At 40.0% G+C, this 18390-nt stretch overlaps 1 protein-coding gene across 10 annotated transcripts in view; it reads right to left on the minus strand.

The window, feature by feature from the left end:
* The window catches only part of DGKI (diacylglycerol kinase iota), a 395960-nt gene that overhangs the window by 71350 nt on the left and 306220 nt on the right, over positions 1 to 18390 (minus strand). For all 10 annotated transcript variants that reach the window (XR_008998562.1, XM_057504799.1, XM_057504796.1 and 7 more), the window contains 2 exons: positions 7860 to 7939; positions 5603 to 5647 (listed from right to left, as the gene is read on the minus strand). Coding sequence is in view for 9 of the 10 variants with exons in the window: in XM_057504799.1 (XP_057360782.1) it covers positions 5603 to 5647; positions 7860 to 7939 (125 nt within the window). In the remaining variant the exon portion in view is untranslated. The remainder of the gene's footprint in view (positions 1 to 5602; positions 5648 to 7859; positions 7940 to 18390) is intronic.

Below are 18390 nucleotides of genomic sequence, written 5' to 3' on the forward strand. Positions count from 1 at the left end.
TTTCTCAGGCTGAAAATACAGCCACACACACAAAAGTACACCTTCTATTTCTCATATCTATTTTTGAAAGTCAACTGGCATGAATTATATGTAATATATAAGGAAATGATCTGAGCCACTTTTTGACATGCCCTTAATTTACATCAGTTACTCATAGCTGATGCCCAAATAATTTAATGAAGGCAGAGCAGCCCCATTACACACTCCAGCAGGCTGTCCACGTAAGCAATATTCACCTAACATTTAACTATACCTTCACTGTGAATGACATTCTTTTTCTTTCATAAAACTTAGGGACAATATAAACAGAGGTGAAACAGAAATCTCTTTGGTCTGAGAATCCCTGCTTTATTTAAAAATAATTGTCTAGTCAACCGTCACTTTATTTTTACATTTCTCTCTTGTTCACCCATCCAAATTTTTACTCTGCCTGCCTTGACATCTCCTGCACCCAACCCACCTTTTCATACATTTTTTCTCTCCTTCCATCAACAAGTTGTATGCCAATAGCTCTCTGTCCTTAGTGAATAGATCCACCAGGGATGGTTAGAAATACGTGTGTATGTGATCAATGTCCACCTAGAATCTCAATGAATAGACTCACTACTGTTCTTTTTATGTGTCAAACTTTTTCTCCTCAAACCTACTTTATCACAATTTCTGCAGCAGAAAAATACAGAAGTGGGATGCCCATTTCCCAAAACCAGCTTTGACAGATGAAGAAATAGTGATGGTGTGGTAGAAGATGAAAATGACAGAGATTCTCACATTTTCAAGAGTCCTTTTGTTGTGTGTGAGAAAGTCCTCCATTAAAGACAACTGTGTGTATTAGCAGTAGCACCTTCACTTGTAACACCAAACAGACCTGGCCCCAGGCAAATCTTATTTTAATTCCTCATTTGATCTATTTCTGACAGCTTTGATCTAACCCAAAGGAACAATATTCTACAAAGTTCCTAGCTAACCTCTGTCCTTCTCTAAGACAAGATAAATTCCCAGGTGATTCCCTTAAACTTGTTTCAGCCCATCCATTGAAAGACTTTTCCAGAGTCCAAAAAACAAATCAAGAAGGAAGCAATTTCAGAGAAAGGAGAGAAATGGGTAAGGACAGCCAGTACGAAGAGAAGAGGAATAAATCAAATATTTGCGGGCAAATGCTGTTTGCCTAGACGAGACAGAGTTCCGACAGACTACAACACATATCTATGCCTCAAAGATCAGGTAGGCATATAAGAAAAACACAAACAAAAAACAAAAAATGAGGTCAGAGGGTGCACACATGGATTTAGACTCAAGTCTGACTAAGAGGTTTTTTCTTAAGGGAGCAAATGACATCTCTAAAGGATCAAAGAACTTTCTGAAAATGTTGTATCTATTTTGAAATATTCCAGCCATTCTAGTTATAGTTTTAAGAAAGTTTATTCTTCCAGAAGAATTATCTGTATGGATCCCTTTTTGTGCCCACTATTGAACCCTACTGTATTATTGGAAGTTTTGATTATTAGCTCATTATATTCTGGAAAGCCCACTCTGGTGTGCCCACTAGTCAGTGCCTCGTGCAGCATTATTGGGGGGATGGGGAAACTCAAAGCTTCTACAGAAATCCCTTGTTGTTCTTGCTTCTGTTACCTCTGGTTCTACTCTACCGTATCCGCAGAGGCCTGTTCCTACTTCCCTTCATCACGTTTTCTCTTTCCTTTCCCTCTCCCCATCTAGGACGTACATCTGCCTTTGGACCCTGGCCACGTGCTGGGAGCCCTCGGAATGGCTCGGGGTTTCTCAAGCTCCTCCCTACTGGCATTCAGGGCTGGATGATTCCTCGCTGTGGGGGACCGTCCTGTACCCTGTAAAATTTAGCAGCATCTCTGGCCTCAACTCGATGGGTTCCAGCGCTGTGATCACAACCATTCCCGGCACGACACACTCCAAATTGCCGAATGTCCCATATGAGAAGCAAAATTTCCCCCAGTTAAGAATCATTAGAAAGGCTGACTCTGCTCTACTCCTTAGTAATTTTATGAGTTGGGGTTAAGAAGGGATATAATGAAGCCCAGGGCGAGAGCAAAGAAGGAATTCTCTTACAGTGGGTGGCCTCAAATAATGTCTTCATCGAAAAGACAGGCAGAGGCCCATTCCTCTACCGATTCTTGTTTATCTGCCAAATCAAGTATGTCCTGAAGCTGCAAGCACATTGCATTCTCCTTGTTTAACTGAGCAGCTGCAGGTCACATGAGATGCCATTAGGTTGGAGAGGCCTTTGTATTTTGACCTCAGAGATAGCGTATAGCAGGCTGTAAATATCGAACACATTCTTGTATAACCCATAATGCCTCGTCAGGTTAATGCAAGGTGTCGTTTCTGAGCCTTAGTGCTTTGCTGGCAATCCACCATGAAGCTGGAAAACGGAGAAGCCAGGGCATGACATGCAGAGGTGGTTGGGAATGGCCATACGGCTCAGTCATCGGGGACGTGGGCCCTGGTGCACCTTTCAAAATGCTGGGTTTCCTCTCCCAACTGCAAATTAGTGAGCTGACAAAAATTTTTCAAGAATTTTTTTTTAAACTTGCTGGAGTTTATTTATTCGATCACAGTTAATTCTCCAAGCATATCTAGTGCCATCTCATCCACAAAAAGGCTCATTAAAAAGCACATAAGCATTTTGTTGTCCATGTTTCAGACAGGTTTTTATCTTATATCACCCCCCGACCCCTACCAGGACACACTAGAGATTCTGATATTATCAGTTTCTACATCAGGAAACAAAAGATTTAGAATAGAATCTCCTGCCAGTTGGTTTGGCCACTTTCCACTTTCAACACAAAACCAATAGCACCTGTATCCCATGTATTTTATATACATCCTCAGAAAACAACAGCTATCCACCTGCATCACCTCAGCCTCTCAGCAGCATCTAACACATTCATCCTTTTGTGAAATATATTTCACTCTGAGCTTTCACGGCAGCTTTCAAGCTGCCTCCCCAACGATCAGCTGAAGTCCCGGTTTCCACTGCCTTCTCCCGGGCTTCCAGGTTTCCTGCTGCTCATGAGTCTTCCTGACTGACCATCCTCTCAAACTTGTGTTCTTGACCAATCAACAGACACAGATATGACATTGGACCCTCTTTTTTATCAAAATCAGCCCTGGGCAATCTCTCCAGCTGCATGGTTTTAAGTACTACACGTTTGCTAATGACCTTCAAACTTCTATTCTAGGACTGAATTTTTCCCTAAGCTTTAAAATGAATACATAAATCCAACTTTCTAGTCATCAAAACCTCTTAGATTTCGTAAGTATATCAACATCAGTGTAGCTAAAACAGAACTCTCTACCACCATCCCTCTAACTCCTGCCTCCTTCTCTTGGGCCCAAGATCCCAGCCGAATGTGTTTATCTCCCCAAACTCCTTGCCTCAACCAGCTTCTGCTTTGCTCAGCGCATCTCCTCACCACCCTCCCCCTTCTCTCTGGCCATGTTAATCCCCACACAGTCTCTCTACTCAAGTTTCCTGTTTAGTGAGTAGATCCTGGGGTTCCCTGAATCTCTTTCCTTCCAGTATTTCCTTAATACCCAAAGGCCTTGGCTTTTTGTAACTCTTCAAGGACGGGTGTGAGTTGCAATAACTCCCAACATTCATCTTTGCTCACTGTACCAGTTATCCTATAGGTTCGGTGCACAAAACCTTTTGAAGTGACATTTATAATGCAGCTGATTTGACACCAAGTTTGGACCTGACTGCAAGTAAACAAAAAATGCAGCAAGATTTTGATACAGTCAGATGGTATTTATTACTAAATAAAAAATGAAACAAATACTCTTATCATATTCTAGAGACTCAACTATTCCTGGATCTCTGTGGATATCTACAAACATGGCTTAAAGGAAACATGGTATAAAATATCCACATAACAAAACTCTTACAACAAAATGACTACATGAAATAAGTCAGGGTAATAAATAGATGCATTGGTTTCATCAAACTAGTTAGAATAAATGCCTGAAATGCTTTGATAAAACTGGAAATGTTGAAAATGTCCACAAGAATACAAGCATTTTAAAAACAAAACAAAACAACCCTCAGACTCTCGAAATCTTGTACCTACCGACATCGGTTTTTAGAGTAGAGATCAGCTCCAGCCTCTAAAAGCACTATAGTTAAAAAAAATTAAACCTATATGGTGGCTTTAAGTGAACATGCAAATAGCCAATGTCAGGAATACTGTGTTTATTTAAAAAATAAAGTGGGTATTTGCCTTTCAATGACTGGTGAAAAGCAGTCTCAGAAATAGAGTTTATTTTCTCAGTGTAAACAACCCCCACCCTCAAGTGAAATCTCCTCTTTTCTACTGCAGCCAGATGGAAGGAGGACTCTGGAAGAGTGGGGTGCTTTATTTGGAAAATAAACATACAAACAGGAACACCAAGGCCGTTCCTGTCAGTAAGCCTCAGGATAATTAGGCTATTTGGCTGGGGATGCAGGACATCTATTGGCAGGGGAAGAAAGCTACCTAGAGACTACAAGGTACAGGGTGTTTACAAATTGTTTTTGTTGTTTATGCAAAAGGGTATTCAGCTGGAAATTTCAAGTGAAGCAAAAGAGAACACCAAAACCTAAAGTGAGGTGCTAAACCAGGATTTACAAATTTCCATACCTGCAAATCCTTCCCCCACATAGAGGTATACAAGGGTCTAGGAGGAGATTTATCTGCAAGGTGTCTTGGCGTGCTCTGATACCCACACCCCTTCCTGGGGGAAGGTTACTGGCTTCTCAGAGAAAAGGGTTTATTGGGACCACTCAGGGCTCTGTGTGTGTCCCTTGCAGGCTGGGGTGATACTGTGCACTGGCCTCTGAATCATGCCTGAGAAATCTAATTTGTAGGAGTACTGCTGCTGAGTCCCGTGCGGCAGAGTAGGAGCAGGGAGAGGGGAAGAAACCACACTCCCAAATATTGTTAGGGCCGAGGATATCTGAGTGGTCTGCTGTGAACTTGATGTAGTCATAAGAAAGGACGAGGCTGGGTGTATTAGATCCTGTCCAAAAGACCAGGATGGGCAAGTCAAACTGCACTTTAGAATGCTTGCTTGATATTGTGTGGAAAGCAGGGAATTCGCTTTTCTGGATGTGAAGGAGAAATACGTAGCCTGGTTGCTAATGACAGCCATCCTGGACCGAGAAACATCTAGTCTAGAGATGAAATTGACAGGAAGAGAACAGAGCAAGAAGACCAGCAGAAAAATGGAGCATGAACCACAGCCAAACGGTACATGACATCACCCTTATTCTGACCTTTTTCCCAATGTGAACCAATAGACTCTTACCTTGTCAAGCTATTTGGAGTTGGGTTTTCCAGTATTTGTCACTGAAAGTACTTCATTCTATAATCTTTCCTAAATGATCTGGGAGAAAATACACAATCCAAATTTTTGCTGAACTATGACTGTCCAAAACCAGGAAAATGCAAAATAATCAGAATGTCGACTTCACTTGGTTCTTAAACTCTATCCCTAGGGATGTGGACTCGGATCCAAATAAGACTTTAATTGAAAGATGGACTTCTTTTGGCCAGAAGGTAAGAAACAAGGAGAGTCAATTATGTGTTACCTGGTAATGAACTCGCTGGGAGCCAGAAGAAACTGACTGCAGGTCCTAATGAGAAAAGAGAAAAAAAAATATCCATAACCTTAAGATTAGTTTGAACAACCTGCCTCTTCCCAACTATCAACTGAAGTTCCAATCTGATATTACTAAACTCATCTGGAAAGCATCTAACACTCCCAAATTCACCAGGGTTAAACAAAAAAGATAATACAAAAAATAATAAAAGCATACCAAAGTTGGACTGAGAGAAGAAAGGCCCTTTGGCTACTGAAACTTATAAATCCTAAATAGTGTCCACAGGTGAGTGGTATAGTATAATTCCAAGGATAGAAAAAAACAATAGGACAAGACAGGCAATTTTCTTGTAATAAATGGGGGTCATATTTAATTTGCACCTGAACTTTTGGCTTGTAAACAAAGCCCCTTTAAGCACTTAGAAAGAATTAATGTATCTTAGACCAAATACGTGCTGTCATGATAATTGTGTTTATACTGATAAGTTGCTTGGCAAACAGGTTTTCACAGACTGCAAAGAGAAAGTCATTGCTCACCTCAGCATTATCATGGAAGTGCAAATTAACAGGGTTGAAACTAATGAGGTTTTACTGGCACATTCTGAAAGCCTGGCTGCCCTTATAAAGTTTTATAACTAAGTTGTCACCATCATCATGTCCTGTAGGCTTCCTTGTTAATGAGTATAGTGATACTATTAATGGATGTCAGCAATCCTGGGTACCTTTGTCATCATACCTGCTTCCCACAGGGCTTTATCAACTTACTCTCTGTGCCCAAGTTAGTTCTAAAACTGTTCCTCTTTGAGTTTACTCTGTGCATTTATTTTTGGAATCCTACTTTTAGTTGGATATTGGTGTGATAAGCATGCTAGTAAGTTGATCTCTAACAAAGTTAATTCATCAGTCATGTATTATAATATTGCAAAGACTTAAGTAACCTAAATGTTAAAAAGAAAAAGGTTAGTTCCAGTATGATTCACTTTTTTATTGCAGGTTTTTTGAGTGAGGTTCCACAATAAGACAAAAACATTATTTTGAAAAATAAGACACTCTGTGTTCTAAGATTATGTTCTGAGCAACATGCTAAAAATTTCACAAATTTTAACATGTTAAAGTTATCCTTGGTAAAAAAAAAAAGCCAAGTGAAGCCGCAAGTATAAAATGTTTTGACTTGTCATCTCTCACCCATACCAGTATTCAAAATCTGCTATCTATCTCAAATGTTTTGCATTCACAATTCCACTTCTATCTTCAACAATGCTGAAGAGAAAAATTAACAGTTTTTCACATTACTATCTGAATGTATTGCTACCAAAGAAATAGAATCTAATGTTCAGAGCTAAGTGGCTACAACTTGAAGGGGTTTTAAACCCTATATATCTTCTTGATTTGTGATACTTACTTATGTATTATGTGCTATCTGTAAGACAGTCATTTATTTTGGGGTATCTATCAAAATCACCCAACAACTTTAAAAACGCAAATGTCTAGACCACATTCCCAAAAAGTGATTCTACTGTGCATCTTCCATCAAGAACCAATGATAAAGAAGTGGCTATTTATGCTTTTTGCCATTAATAGAGTGAAGACAGTGACTACTCCCCCTCAAAGTTTTGCTAAAACAACCAGTGACCCACTGCAGTGATGGGTTTGTTGATGCAGGGCTTTGATGATGCAGTTCAAATTCATGAGAATGTCATATATGAGACCTTTTCCTTTCTCTATGGTAAAACCAGGTTGAGAAAAAAGGTTAAGAGATTATTCCTTTGTGTTCTGACATAAACTCCTATGAAATACAGAAGGCTTTTTCTTTCCCGTATGAATTGCATTTTTTAAAAAATCTAGCTGTCTCCAGCAGAAGTCAGTGCTAGACACAAAAGCATTAAATAACCCCAATTCTCTGTTTTCCTTCCTTATAGTGCTGTTTGATATTCTGTATAGCTCAAAAAAAATAGAGGTATGTAGCCTGGCAAGAAGACAAGAAGTTCCAAGCTATAGATGTGGATCACAGTAGAACAACATCAGACTGTAGTTACCCAATCAATCCTTTCCCATTTCAACCCTTGAAGAGAGAAAATGGCAGTGCAGGGTGTGGGAGGGAGAAGATATAGTCAGTTTTCAAAAGACAAGGCCACATTTCCATTTCCTTAACAAATGCATCATTTCAGATATAGATAGGTATGGCTGGTAATTGTTAACAAAAATGGAAAATTGAGCAGAATAAATAATTGGCTAAAGAAACTCACCTCCTGTAGGCGATCTATATACATACGGCAAGTCTCCAAATCACAGTCTCCCCGCACAACTAGAATACCCAGAGGAATGGCTGTGGGGGAAGGAAAGAGAGAAGTCTAAAATGACATACCTGATTTTTCCAATTGGCATAAACATGTTTCTCATGGATAAAAAGACATCTTATAAATATTATCAGTATTTTGGTAAATTCTCCCTACACCTTCCTTACGATCTCTCTTTACTTCGGCCATTGACATATTCTTTCCTTGCATGATCCATGTTTCCCCTTGCCAGCTGTCCTCCGGCCTTCATTTCATTTTGTCAGTGGCCCTGGGGTGAGGTGTGATGTCATGGAAACAGAGGACTGGCAGGACTGGGAGGCTGTTCACAGCTAGCTAATATTTTATGCCTTCATTTGCTATAGCCAATTAGCAGAGACGAAAATTAAAAGAAGTCATGATTCTGGACATTTGCCCCTTTCCTTTCTGAATGCCTGCTACAATCTTTCCATCAGTTTGCAACTGTTTAAGAGACTCAAGCTACTCAAGGCACTGTTGTCTTTTGGGGGCCCACATCTGAACTAAATAAGCATGAAATGTTTAAAACAACAAAAAGCTTCTAGAAGGTTCACAGCTTAAAAATCTTATCCTTAAGGTGGTCAGTAAAAATATGGTGGGAGCACGGCCTCAGTAAGGCCCAGCTGCTTGTGTTTTAAACACCCTCCTTAGGTGGGGGTAAACGTCACACAGGAATTCTAGAGGATAGAACCTCGCACTTCAGACACATCCATAAGGTTCGTGAAATGCTAAAAAACAGTCTCCTTCTCAAAACTCCAAAAAATGTATGTGCATATTTCTGATTTTTAAAAGTACAGTTATAGAGGTGGGGCGGAAAATGGCGGCGTGAGTAGAGCAGCGGAAATCTCCTCCCAAAACAACATATATCTATGAAAATATAACAAAGACAACCCTTCCTAGAATAAAGACCAGAGGACACAGGACAATATCCAGACCACATCCACACCTGAGAGAACTCAGCGCCTCGCGAAGGGGGTAAGATACAAGCCCCGGCCCCGCGGGAGCCGAGCGCCCCTCCCCCCAGCTCCCGGCGGGAGAAGAGCAGGCAGAGCGGGAGGGAGACGGAACCCAGGGCTGCCGAACACCCAGCCCCGGCCATCCGGGCCAGAGTGTAGGGCCCTCGATACTGGGAAAACAGGGCAGCAAGAACAGTGAGCAGGCACTGGAGGCTGGGCGACAGAGGACATAAGAAAAGCGCGCGACCATTTTTTTTTTTTTTTTTTGCTTTTTTGCTGCTTTGTTTTGGCGAGCGCTGTTTGGAAGTCTTAAAGGGACAGGGACCCCAATATTAGGGAAACAGGGCAGAAAGACCGGTGAGCAGAGGCCTGAGGCTGGCACCGGAGAATAAAGAAAAACGAACGACCACCTTTTTTTTTTAAAAAAAAAAAAATTTTTTTTTTTTTTTAATTAAAAAAATTTTTTTTCTTGTTTTTTTTTGTGGTCGTTGTTTTGTTTTGGCGGGTGCTTTTTGGAAGTCTTAAAGGGGCAGGGCGGGCCACTTAATCCAGAGGTAGGGAATCCGGGACCTCTGGGCACCCTAACCCCTGGGCTGCAGGGAGCAGGGAGGCCCCTTACGGAGATAAATAGCCTCCCAGCAGCTCCTGCTCCAACGCGACTCCACCATTTTGGAGTAGCTGCCCGAGCCAGGCCACGCCCACAGCAACAGCGGAGATTAACTCCATAGCAGCCGGGCAGGAAGCAGAAACCCTGTCTGCGCGCAGCTGCGCAGCACAAGCCACTAGAGGCCGCTGTTCTCCCAGGAGAGGAGGGCCACAAACCAACAAGAAAGGAAGTCCTTCCAGCCGTCACTCGTCCCAGTTCTGCAGACTATTCCTATCACCATGAAAAGGCAAAGCTACAGGCAGACAAAGATCACAGAGACAACACCAGAGAAGGAGACAGACCTAACCAGTCTTCCTGACAAAGAATTCAAAATAAGAATCATAAACATGCTGACAGAGATGCAGAGAAATACGCAAGAGAAATGGGATGAAGTCCGGAAAGAGATCACAGATGCCAGAAAGGAGATCGCAGAAATGAAACAAACTCTGGAAGGGTTTATAAGCAGAATGGATAGAATGCAAGAGGCCATTGATGGAATTGAAATCAGAGAACAGGAACGCATGGAAGCTGACATAGAGAGAGACAAAAGGATCTCCAGGAATGAAACAATATTAAGAGAACTGTGTGACCAATCTAAAAGGAGCAATATCCGTATTATAGGGGTCCCAGAAGAAGAAGAGAGAGGCAAAGAGATGGAAAGTATCTTAGAAGAAATAATTGCTGAAAACTTCCCCACACTGGGGGAGGAAGTAATCAAACAGACCACGGAAATACACAGAACCCCCAAAAGAAAGGATCCAAGAAGGGCAACACCAAGACACATAATAATTAAAATGGCAAAGATCAAGGACAAGGAAAGAGTGTTAAAGGCAGCTAGAGAGAAAAAGGTCACCTATAAAGGGAAACCCATCAGGCTAACGTCAGATTTCTCAACAGAAACCCTACAGGCCAGAAGAGAATGGCATGATATATTTAATACAATGAAACAGAAGGGCCTTGAACCAAGGATACTGTATCCAGCACGACTATCATTCAAATATGACGGTGGGATTAAACAATTCCCAGACAAACAAAAGCTGAGGGAATTTGCTTTCCACAAACCACCTCTACAGAACATCTTACAGGGACTGCTCTAGATGGGAGCACTCCTAGAAGGAGCACAGCACAAAACACCCAATATATGAAGAATCGAGGAGGAGGAACAAGAAGGGAGAGAAGAAAAGAATCTCCAGACAGTGTATATAACAGCTCAATAAGCGAGCTAAGTTAGGCAGTAAGATACCAAAGAGGCTAACCTTGAACCTTTGGTAACCACGAATTTAAAGCCTGCAATGGCAATAAGTACATATCTTTCAATAGTCACCCTAAATGTTAATGGGTTGAATGCACCAATCAAAAGACACAGAGTAACAGAATGGATAAAAAAGCAAGACCCATCTATATGCTGCTTACAAGAAACTCACCTCAAACCCAAAGACATGCACAGACTAAAAGTCAAGGGATGGAAAAACATATTTCAAGCAAACAACAGTGAGAAGAAAGCAGGGGTTGCAGTACTAATATCAGACAAAATAGACTTCAAAACAAAGAAAGTAACAAGAGATAAAGAAGGACACTACATAATGATAAAGGGCTCAGTCAAACAAGAGGATATAACCATTCTAAATATATATGCACCCAACACAGGAGCACCAGCATATGTGAAACAAATACTAACAGAACTAAAGGGGGATATAGACTGCAATGCATTCATTCTAGGAGACTTCAACACACCACTCACCCCAAAGGATAGATCCACTGGGCAGAAAATAAGTAAGGACACGGAAGCACTGAACAACACAGTAGAGCAGATGGACCTAATAGACATCTATAGAACTCTGCATCCAAAAGCAGCGGGATATACATTCTTCTCAAGTGCACATGGAACATTCTCCAGAATAGACCACATACTAGGCCACAAAAAGAGCCTCAGAAAATTCCAAAAGATTGAAATCCTACCAACCAACTTTTCAGACCACAAAGGCATAAAACTAGAAATAAACTGTACAAAGAAAGCAAAGAGGCTCACGAACACATGGAGGCTTAACAACATGCTCCTAAATAATCAATGGATCAATGACCAAATCAAAATGGAGATCCAGCAATATATGGAAACAAATGACAACAACAACACTAAGCCCCAACTTCTGTGGGACACAGCAAAAGCAGTCTTAAGAGGAAAGTATATAGCAATCCAAGCATATTTAAAAAAGGAAGAGCAATCCCAAATGAATGGTCTAATGTCACAATTATCGAAATTGGAAAAAGAAGAACAGATGAGGCCTAAGGTCAGCAGAAGGAGGGACATAATAAAGATCAGAGAAGAAATAAATAAAATTGAGAAGAATAAAACAATAGCAAAAATCAATGAAACCAAGAGCTGGTTCTTCGAGAAAATAAACAAAATAGATAAGCCTCTAGCCAGACTTATTAAGAAGAAAAGAGAGTCAACACAAATCAACAGTATCAGAAACGAGAAAGGAAAAATCACGACAGACCCCACGGAAATGCAAAGAATTATTGGAGAATACTATGAAAACCTATATGCTAACAAGCTGGGAAACCTAGGAGAAATGGACAACTTCCTAGAAAAATATAACCTTCCAAGATTGACCCAGGAAGAAACAGAAAATCTAAACAGACCAATTACCAGCAATGAAATTGAAGAGGTAATCAAAATACTACCAAAGAACAAAACCCCCGGGCCAGATGGATTTACCTCGGAATTTTATCAGACATACAGGGAAGACATAATACCCATTCTCCTTAAAGTCTTCCAAAAAATAGAGGAGGAGGGGATACTCCCAAACTCATTCTATGAAGCTAACATAACCCTAATACCAAAACCAGGCAAAGACCCCACCAAAAAAGAAAACTACAGACCAATATCCCTGATGAACGTAGATGCAAAAATACTCAACAAAATATTAGCAAACCGAATTCAAAAATACATCAAAAGGATCATACACCACGACCAAGTGGGATTCATTCCAGGGATGCAAGGATGGTACAACATTCGAAAGTCCATCAACATCATCCACCACATCAACAAAAAGAAAGACAAAAACCACATGATCATCTCAATAGATGCTGAAAAAGCATTTGACAAAGTTCAACATCCATTCATGTTAAAAACTCTCAGCAAAATGGGAATAGAGGGCAAGTACCTCAACATAATAAAGGCCATCTATGATAAACCCACAGCCAACATTATATTGAACAGCGAGAAGCTGAAAGCATTTCCTCTGAGATCGGGAACTAGACAGGGATGCCCACTCTCTCCACTGTTATTTAACATAGTACTGGAGGTCCTAGCCACGGCAATCAGACAAAATAAAGAAATACAAGGAATCCAGATTGGTAAAGAAGAAGTTAAACTGTCACTATTTGCAGATGACATGATACTGTACATAAAAAACCCTAAAGACTCCACCCCAAAACTACTAGAACTGATATCGGAATACAGCAAAGTTGCAGGATACAAAATCAACACACAGAAATCTGTGGCTTTCCTATATACTAACAATGAACCAACAGAGAGAGAAATCAGGAAAACAACTCCATTCACAATTGCATCAAAAAAAATAAAATACCTAGGAATAAACCTAACCAAAGAAGTGAAAGACTTATACTCTGAAAACTACAAGTCACTCTTAAGAGAAATTAAAGGGGACACTAACAGATGGAAACTCATCCCATGCTCGTGGCTAGGAAGAATTAATATCGTTAAAATGGCCATCCTGCCCAAAGCAATATACAGATTTGATGCAATCCCTATGAAACTACCAGCAACATTCTTCAATGAACTGGAACAAATAATTCAAAAATTCATATGGAAACACCAAAGACCCCGAATAGCCAAAGCAATCCTGAGAAAGAAGAATAAAGTAGGGGGGATCTCACTCCCCAACTTCAAGCTCTACTATAAAGCCATAGTAATCAAGACAATTTGGTACTGGCACAAGAGCAGAGCCACAGACCAATGGAACAGACTAGAGAATCCAGACATTAACCCAGACATATATGGTCAATTAATATTTGATAAAGGAGCCATGGACATACAATGGCGAAATGACAGTCTCTTCAACAGGTGGTGCTGGCAAAACTGGACAGCTACATGTAGGAGAATGAAACTGGACCATTGTCTAACCCCATATACAAAAGTAAACTCAAAATGGATCAAAGACCTGAATGTAAGCCATGAAACCATTAAACTCCTGGAAGAAAACATAGGCGAAAACCTCTTAGACATAAACATGAGTGACCTCTTCTTGAACATATCTCCCCGGGCAAGGAAAACAACAGCAAAAATGAGTAAGTGGGACTATATTAAGCTGAAAAGCTTCTGTACAGCAAAAGACACCATCAATAGAACAAGAAGGATCCCTACAGTATGGGAGAATATATTTGAAAATGACACATCCGATAAAGGCTTGACGTCCAGAATATATAAGGAGCTCTCACGCCTCAACAAACAAAAAACAAATAACCCAATTAAAAAATGGGCAGAGGAACTGAACAGACAGTTCTCCAAAAAAGAAATACAGATGGCTAACAGACACATGAAAAGATGCTCCACATCGCTAATTATCAGAGAAATGCAAATTAAAACTACAATGAGGTATCACCTCACACCAGTAAGGATGGCTGCCATCCAAAAGACAAACAACAACAAATGTTGGCGAGGCTGTGGAGAAAGGGGAACCCTCCTACACTGCTGGTGGGAATGTAAGTTAGTTCAACCATTGTGGAAAGCAGTATGGAGGTACATCAAAATGCTCAAAACAGACTTACCATTTGACCCAGGAATTCCACTCCTAGGAATTTACCCTAAGAATGCAGCAATCAAGTTTGAGAAAGACAGATGCACCCCTATGTTTATTGCAGCACTATTTACAATAGCCAAGAATTGGAAGCAACCTAAATGTCCATCAATAGATGAATGGATAAAGAAGATGTGGTACATATACACAATGGAATACTACTCAGCTATAAGAAAAGGGCAAATCCAATCATTTGCAGCAACATGGATGGAGCTGGAGGGTATTATGCTCAGTGAAACAAGCCAAGCGGAGAAAGAGAAATACCAAATGATTTCACTTATCTGTGGAATATAAGAACAAAGGAAAAACTGAAGGAACAAAACAGCAGCAGAATCACAGAACTCAAGAATGGACTAACAGGTACCAAAGGGAAAGGGACTGGGGAGGATGGGTGGGTAGGGAGGGATAAGGGGGGGAGAAGTAGGGGGGTATTAAGATTAACATGCATGGGGGGTAGGAGAAAAGGGAGGGCTGTACAACACAGAGAAGGCAAGTAGTGATTCTACAACATTTTGCTATGCTGATGGACAGTGACTGTAAAGGGGTTTATAGGGGAGACCTGTTATAGGGGAGAGCCTAGTAAACGTAATATTCGTCATGTAAGTGTAGATTAGTGATAGCAAAAAAAAAAAAAAAAAAGGGCAGTTCCTGTGTGGTAACCTCCAACGAGTTCTACACAAGGGTATAAAGGGCATATAAAAGTGTAGGCAAAGGGTCTGTTTGTGTTTATACAGAGGATCAAAGCCTAATTGGGCTACCCCGAAAATGAACTAAGATACGATATGAAAAAGAACTTCCAACATCTGCACCCTCTGGAAGACTCATGCCAGAAGATGATCATCAAAAAACCCCAACAAAGATCCACGCACTGCTACAGCTGTAGATGCACTCATCCCACCAGTTCCTGGACCTGCCATGGGAATGAGGAAGGAGATATCTAAGCTGGCCTGTGCATACAGTAAAACAACAAAATTGGACTGGATCTATACTGTTGGAACTCAACCAAGAATTTGGAGAAGTGCAAATTGTAGCGCTCCAAAGTCTTACAACTACAAACTATTTATTGTTAAAAGAACATATGGCATGTGAACAGTCCCCAGGAATGGGTTGTTTTAATTTGTCTGATTTCTCTCAGACTGTTCAAGTTCATTTGGACAATATCCACCATATCATAGATAAGTTTTCACAAATGCCTAAGGTGCCTAACTGGTTTTCTTGGTTTCACTGCAGATGGCTGGTAATTACAGATATGCTTTGGTTATGTAACTATACTCCTATTATGTTAATGTGTGTGCAATTTAAGTAGAAGCTTAAAACCTATACATGCTGAAGTTACTCTACAAGAAGATATATCAAAGAAATAATCAATCTTCCCATGTTTTCTTCCGCCTGCTACTTCTATAGCTTTTCTTCTTCCTTCCTAATTACAACCCTTAAATAGAATTCGTGCCTCATATCAAATTTACCGAGTATCATAATTCTTCCAAGTGGTAAAGATACCTCAAGAGAAATGCTGGGCATAGAAGCCACAGGGCATAAATATGCAAAGAAGTAAAAAGCTAACTTTTTCAAACAATAAGGCTTCTCTCTCACTTACCAACTTCACATTTCCCTGTATGGCCCCGGAAGATGACTGGTTAGCCAGAGACGGGTAAGATTCCTCAAGGGAGGAACAACCTAAGACAGGCACAGTCGCAGGGGGGCCATCAGGTGAGAAATTGGGGATCAACAGAGGTGAGGCTTAGAACCTCACCCCCCCGTTCTGAGAGAAATCCTCTGCATACGTGGATGTTTTATTGCCCTGGTCTAGCTTGGATTAACACATAGTCTACAGGCACACACCTGATCATCTACATGTGCTCTCTTACAACACTAAACTATGTTTTCTACCTTTATCTTGTATCTACCTACCACTTCAGCATTTTATTAAAAATAATAATAATAAAGAGAGAAATGTGGTATCCACATATAAATCAAGTATAAAAACCAAATGAGTATTCATATTTGAACTGACTGTTTATAGTTCATAATGCATGAGCAAAACCGAAAGTTTCTGTGATGACTGCCCTTGTACTGTTCACTATGTAACTTATTCATTATGTAAGAATTTGTTCTACATGTAAAAACTTGTTTGTTATGCCTCAGAAGATTGGAGACTGACAAAAATTAGGCTTGGGGTGGAATAATGATTGTGCATTGAGCATTGACTCCCCTATACAGAATTTTATTGTCGTTAACAACCATTTGATCAATAAATATGAGAGATGCCCTCACAAAAAAAAAAAAAAAAAAAAGGACAGACTTCCAATGGTAAAATAAATTAGTAACCAGGATGTAATGTATAGCATAAGGAATATAGTCAAGATATTGTAACAGCTTGGTAGGGTGATAGCTGGAACCTAGAATTATGTATATAAATGTTCTACCACTGTGTTGTACACTTGAAACTCATGTAATGTAATACTGTGTGTCAACTACCCTTCAATAAAAAATAATTATTAAAAAAAAAAAAAAAAAAAAAAAAAGTACAGTTATAACTATTAAATCCAGAATTTAACAAAAAAATTTCAAAATGTTATATTAACCAACTACAAACTACCAAGAAGATAATATGACAGTGGCATTTGCTAAAGATTTTTTTTTATACCTTTCACTCATTGAATTTTTGAAGACTCATCATCAATAAATGGATCTGAAAATTGCAAAGCGCTAGGACTTTAAAAATTAACCATATAGAGAATAAAATACATGTAAAATGAATGGAAAAATCTTGAGGAAGTCACCAAGTAGTGGAACAAGACACACAGATAAACAAAAAAGAATAAATGTAACATAGGCTATCTCACATGCCTGAACATGTGTCATCTGAAACCTAAAGGAGACAGGGACTAATTCTTGCCTGGAGAATGGATTTCAGGCTCTTTGAAGGAGATGGAGCCCCACTGGCTCTTTCAGTTAGAGAAGCAAGAGTAGTCTAGAGAAAAGCAAACTTTCTCTAAATACCGGCTAGAATGATTTCCAGCAGGGAGAGTTATACCGCCACCCCATTCATTTGGGTTCCCAAGTCCTGTGTCCACGATTTGTAGAGCTATGTAAGCCGGTGAATGAGTGTGGACTGTTTCACAGCAGGGATAAGTCTTCTTTACTTTCACAACCCCAGTGTCTGGTAGTGAAAGGTAGGTATTCAAAGTTTGTAAAAAGATGGAGAAAGAGGCTCAGTGCCTGCTCAAGTGCGAAAGAGAAAGTGCATGTTAAGGGCTGTCACCTTTCCAGGGTAGCAAAGAAGCAAGGGTTTGAGCAGGAACAGAGAGCATGCGCTGGGGTGGAGTTGCTTCTTCTTCCAGAAGCTAAACAAGGAAGCCAGGAAGCAAAAGGGTGAGGAACCCTGTAAGTGTCACATGTCTGAGGGAATAAAAACCTGAAAAATATTTTTCTCTTCTTTTTGAATACAAACAGAGACATCAAAAAAGTCTTCAGTATGGTAATCATGCATGTCTAAGAGGAATGGAAGAGATATTCAATAAGAAGAGCCCTAAAAGTACTGGTTGAAGTAATTGTCCTCAGCTAGACTGCTAAATAGATCCAAATAAGGTGATCTACTGTGGTAAGGGAGGAGGAAGGATTTCTAATACTAGAGGAAGGAGGAGGAAAATCTACAACGTTGGCCCAGAAAATAAGTCCAAGGTTGTAGAAATAGACTACAGCTATAATTAACATGACAGCCCATGTCAGAAGCTTGCTTAATGATATTTTATCTTAATTTCATATATGCAAGTGTAGAGAAGTAAAATTTAATCAATATTTATCTTTACTTAAATTACGAGACACATTTTATAGAAATGCAGGAATCATGTCAACACCTCCGATTTCCTTCTGTTATCTATGCTCAGAGTTAATCTGGTGATAAATTCAAAATGCTTCATAACAGATATTCTAAACTACAATTAGAGATCAGATAGTCCAGACCTGGAATCAAGAAGGAATAGCTGGGAAAAAGTTTTCTAAAATGTGTCATTCACTTCTACTCTTGAGTATAAAAT

Source organism: Manis pentadactyla, chromosome 7 (genome assembly GCF_030020395.1).
Source record: "Manis pentadactyla isolate mManPen7 chromosome 7, mManPen7.hap1, whole genome shotgun sequence".
Classification (NCBI taxonomy): domain Eukaryota; kingdom Metazoa; phylum Chordata; class Mammalia; order Pholidota; family Manidae; genus Manis; species Manis pentadactyla.